The sequence below is a fragment of the Rhinichthys klamathensis genome, unplaced genomic scaffold (assembly GCF_029890125.1).
Source record: "Rhinichthys klamathensis goyatoka isolate OS25496 unplaced genomic scaffold, OSU_Roscu_1.1 h1tg000147l_1, whole genome shotgun sequence".
Lineage (NCBI taxonomy): Eukaryota > Metazoa > Chordata > Actinopteri > Cypriniformes > Leuciscidae > Rhinichthys > Rhinichthys klamathensis.
In genome coordinates this window covers 2,777,044-2,781,090 of record NW_026606682.1, presented here as the reverse complement: position 1 = coordinate 2,781,090, position 4,047 = coordinate 2,777,044, and the positions used below count along the sequence as shown (strand labels likewise).

Genomic DNA, 4,047 nt, shown 5'->3' with positions numbered 1-4,047 from the left:
GGAGTGGAAAGCTCTGCCTGTGATCTACTGACGACATGCAAATTAAAGAACACAGACGCAGCCAGATCATAATGACAACGCAATCTACCAAGAGCCAGTAAATTGACTAGCGCAAACCTTAGTAAATCACCTTGTATGATTAATTTAAATACTCCCATGAATTTTGCGTCTGAAAGGGAAACTCCTACAAATGCATATGCAATAAGATCAGATGCAAAAATAACCCTGTCCATGCCTTTTCAGCGCTAATTTTCTTTAGTAAATCCTGACAGTAGTTTTTTTTTACTCCAAAAGAGGGTTTCTGCAGGTGCAAGACGTTAGTAAATCTGGCCCTTAATGTAGAAAAAGTGCCACAATGGGTTTTGTGCTGCTATGCAGTTTTGAAGGTGTTCTAGTTGTTTGCTAGGTGGTTTCTTACTGGCTACAGTCAAGAATCCAGCCTCAAGTCTCTAGATATGGCTTGGGTTCCTCCTTCAATATAACTCGATGGGACTTCATTGAGAATTGCAGGTATAATCACTTAGAAAGCTAAGAGTACATCTCTCCTAAGTGACACGATTTGAGGAATAAATCAATCACACAACCCTTGTTGCCTAAACCGGAGCAATAGCAATATTTGCCCTAGCAAGCACCACTAACGAAACCGTTTTCAACTGCACTTTAGAAAGCAGATATGGTGAATTGGATGCAGATCTTATGGAGTTTTGCTTATTTATGTGCTTGTCCTTTTGTCCGATTTAATCAACTATGCGCTGAGAGGCTGTTGAAGCCTCTTCTGGCAGATTTCATGTCAAGCTGAAAGCTCTGCGCTGCCTGCCCAGGTGTTTTATGCTCACATTCTCAACAATTCAATCGGCTGATTAATTGCCTCACTTTGAGGGAAAAGCCAAATGCCCCTCAGCAACAGATGAAATCAGTTCCTTTCACAGCCCACTCACAAGATGCCAATGGACATTTTTTTCCTTTTCTAAGAATTCAATATTTATTTAAGCAAGAAATGATCTTTTGAAATACAGCCTGAACATCAGCAGTTTGCATTTTCAAATCCTTCAAACAAACTCAATCCGATCACCCCGAGATGAAATAAATGGAAACCTGGGGCTCTAAGAATTCATGATTAATATAAGCAAACATTTTATTATGCAACATCTGGCAATTTTTCACACCGACAGTGTCCCATTGTGCAGAAAAAGATGGAAGTAGTAGAAAAATGTTTTACGGTTTTCCCCAGTTTCCAGAAGATTAATACAATGCACTGAAATTACAAAACACATAGCTTTGACAGATGGAAGCTGCGACCTTCATGTGAACAGCATAAAAATGAGTTTTTATGACTAACACATTACGCCAACACAAATTCAGCATAAATTACAATTGCTCGTTTGTATAAACACAAGATGCATGGCTGCCATTGGTCCCAGACAAATCACAGTGTAAAATTGATACCGTTTAAAAACACATTTTAAAAGGCCCATCTTAAACATCACAGGTGATGCCTCCACTTGTTATTCATTACTGATTAGCAGAGCTGTGACGAATGGTAGCAGTAAACATGTCAAGTCAACGACTGGATTCCTAAGTTATGGTTTAATTCATTAGTGCGGCTCCCAGTGCCAATAAACCAGCTTTAACCGCATCCCATTGAAGCTGAGCCTGTTGAGAGAGGTCACCGGGGGACAGTTACAAACATCAAAAGACAGACTGGCTGTACAAAAAGTCACATTTTAATGTTCCTTCTAATAATCCGTCAGTCTAAAGCACTTGGCATGTACTCAAAAAAAAGAAAGAAAAAAGGTGGTGTGAGTACGAGATGAATGCTTTATTGTCTTCGGGTGCAGTTTAAGCTTTGCTCGATGTCGGGGGTAGATAAAGGCTTTTCGGTGTAAGCTCTCGACCAACTCCAAATGATTGGTGTACCTGTGGTCCTCCTTGTATTGTGCTTGTACTGGCTCTCCCTCTCCATGCATCTCATGGATCAGTTCCTCTGCAAGCAGCATCGTGGGTGCCAACGGTCCTTACCCCAAGTTTCGGAGGGCTGTTTCACGGTGCATCGATGGACGTACCAGACAAGACTGGGTTGGCAGGAAAGGCGACAGGACAGAGGCTCAGTGGTGAAGACGCTAAACTGTATCCATGTGACCCTCACACCAGAGTGCTGATAGTCATCTGTGCTTCATCCCAGCTGGTAATCGAAACCTCGTCCAGTCTATTTACGATCTTCCCCAGATCTTTCTCCGGAAGGGGACTGGATGTGCCGGTGTTTGTCGTGGTGTTGTTGGACTGCGCATCCCCCTGTCGGTCCTCCTCCTCCTCCTCCTCCTCCTCTTCCTCAGTAATCGAGGAGAGCCGTGTGGCACTCCCAGGCTTTTCTGTAGGTGGCTGGTAGTGGCATTGGCCATTTAGGAGTCTCCGAAGAGGCATAAGAGGCACAATGTCTTCACCCAACAGCTGCTGCTGGCAATGGCGGAAGTCAGATTGGCGCTTCAGCCGCTTGAACTCCGTGAATGCAGACATTGAGTTTTGGTACAGGCTGAGCGCTATCGCTCTGGCCTTTTCCGCCTTCGGCAACAGGACGGCATGGCAGCGTAGCACCACTGCTTTATTCTTCACCTGATGCCTGTAAATCCAAGCGAAAATCTTGGGCCGAAAGGGGTCAGCTGCGCAGTATGTGATGCGGTTGAGGGAATAGAGGTGGACGGGCTTCCTTTTGCCACCTCTATCCGCCCCCAAGCGGATGCCATGCGGCCCGACAGTGAGCTTCATCTTGGCGCTCTGTTCGCCGTAGTTGCTGCGAGTCCAAATCTTGGCCACCGCCTCCTGCGTGCAGTCGTCACCTTTAGCCATGATGGTGACCGCGCTGCCCAGGTAACGCACCTTGTAGGTGGGTTCCTCTTTATTGAGCTCCACTTTCTGCCGTTTACTGTGGAAGACGCTCCCCAGCCACTGGAACGGGCAGTCAGGAACGAGGTCCGGACAGGAGTGGAGCAAAGTCGACAGCAGGGAATGGTAGGTGAGCCCGGCTCCAAGACTTTTTGGCTTGCTTTTGGACTCATTCTCCACAAGCACAAACTTACTCCTTTTCCAGGGCAGCATGATCCAGGCGGAGAGAGAGAAACGGATTTAGCACTCTCCCCCAACCAGCAATGAAGAGCGTTCTGGTGTGTGTGTTTCTCAGGGAAGCACAGCAAAGGAAACTGCTCTGGCACTCGCTGACGAGAGACTGAGAGCAGAAAGGCTCAGCTGCTCTGTTCGCTCCTCCTTCCTCTTCCTCCTCCTCCTGCATCACTGAGTGCTGATCAGCGCTGGGCTTGAAGCCTCGACGGTCCTCGTTTAACTCCTTCAAAGCCCTCACAGTCTTCTCACCTGACGGTTTCAGTGCAGACTCTGACCACTGACCCCCGAGGCAGAAGAAGAGGGTTCATCCTTATGTCAGAGTGCTACCCCCCCCCCCCCCCCCCCCCCCCCAGGACGCCCAACCCTAATTTAATTCATTTGTCTTCTCGGAAAAGTACAGGAAATTACTTTACGTAATGACTGCAAAAGAAGAAGGTGCTATAACACGTTAACATGGTTATTAAATGTCCAGTGCAGCAATTGCGTAGGCTGCAGAACCTGAAACGACTGAGAGAAACATGTGCTTCTTGACATTTGAACATGTTCACAATTTTGCCTGAAAGGATGAATCACTTTCTTTTCAACTATAATTTCACTGCAATTCCAGCAGGAGAATAAAAGCTATGCGTCACTATTCTGCTCTAGACTTCAAATTTTTCATACTATTCAAGTTGATTTTATATATACTTTTACATTTTTGCATTTATAAGACATTTTTTACAAAGCAACAACAAAAAAACAAAAGGGGAACAAAAGAAATTCACCCAGGAGCCGACAATATTCGTAATATACAATGCCAGGTTTATTGGACAAGAACAGGACAATTCTTCTTTTATTAATGATTAAGGCTTTTGATAATAGCTTTTACCATTTTCTTACATGACTAGTTCATCCAAAAATGAAAATAGTTATTTACTCACCCTAATGTATTCC

The 4,047-nt window shown here is 45.0% G+C and overlaps 1 protein-coding gene across 1 annotated transcript; it reads right to left on the bottom strand.

Annotated features, from left to right (window-relative positions):
- Positions 1–1,110: 1,110 nt before the first annotated feature.
- Positions 1,111–3,338, bottom strand: fam43b (family with sequence similarity 43 member B). Its single transcript, XM_056258046.1, has one exon. It carries the CDS (start codon positions 3,091–3,093, stop codon positions 2,143–2,145), a length of 951 nt encoding a protein of 316 aa, XP_056114021.1. The 5' UTR covers positions 3,094–3,338; the 3' UTR covers positions 1,111–2,142.
- Positions 3,339–4,047: the final 709 nt, after the last annotated feature.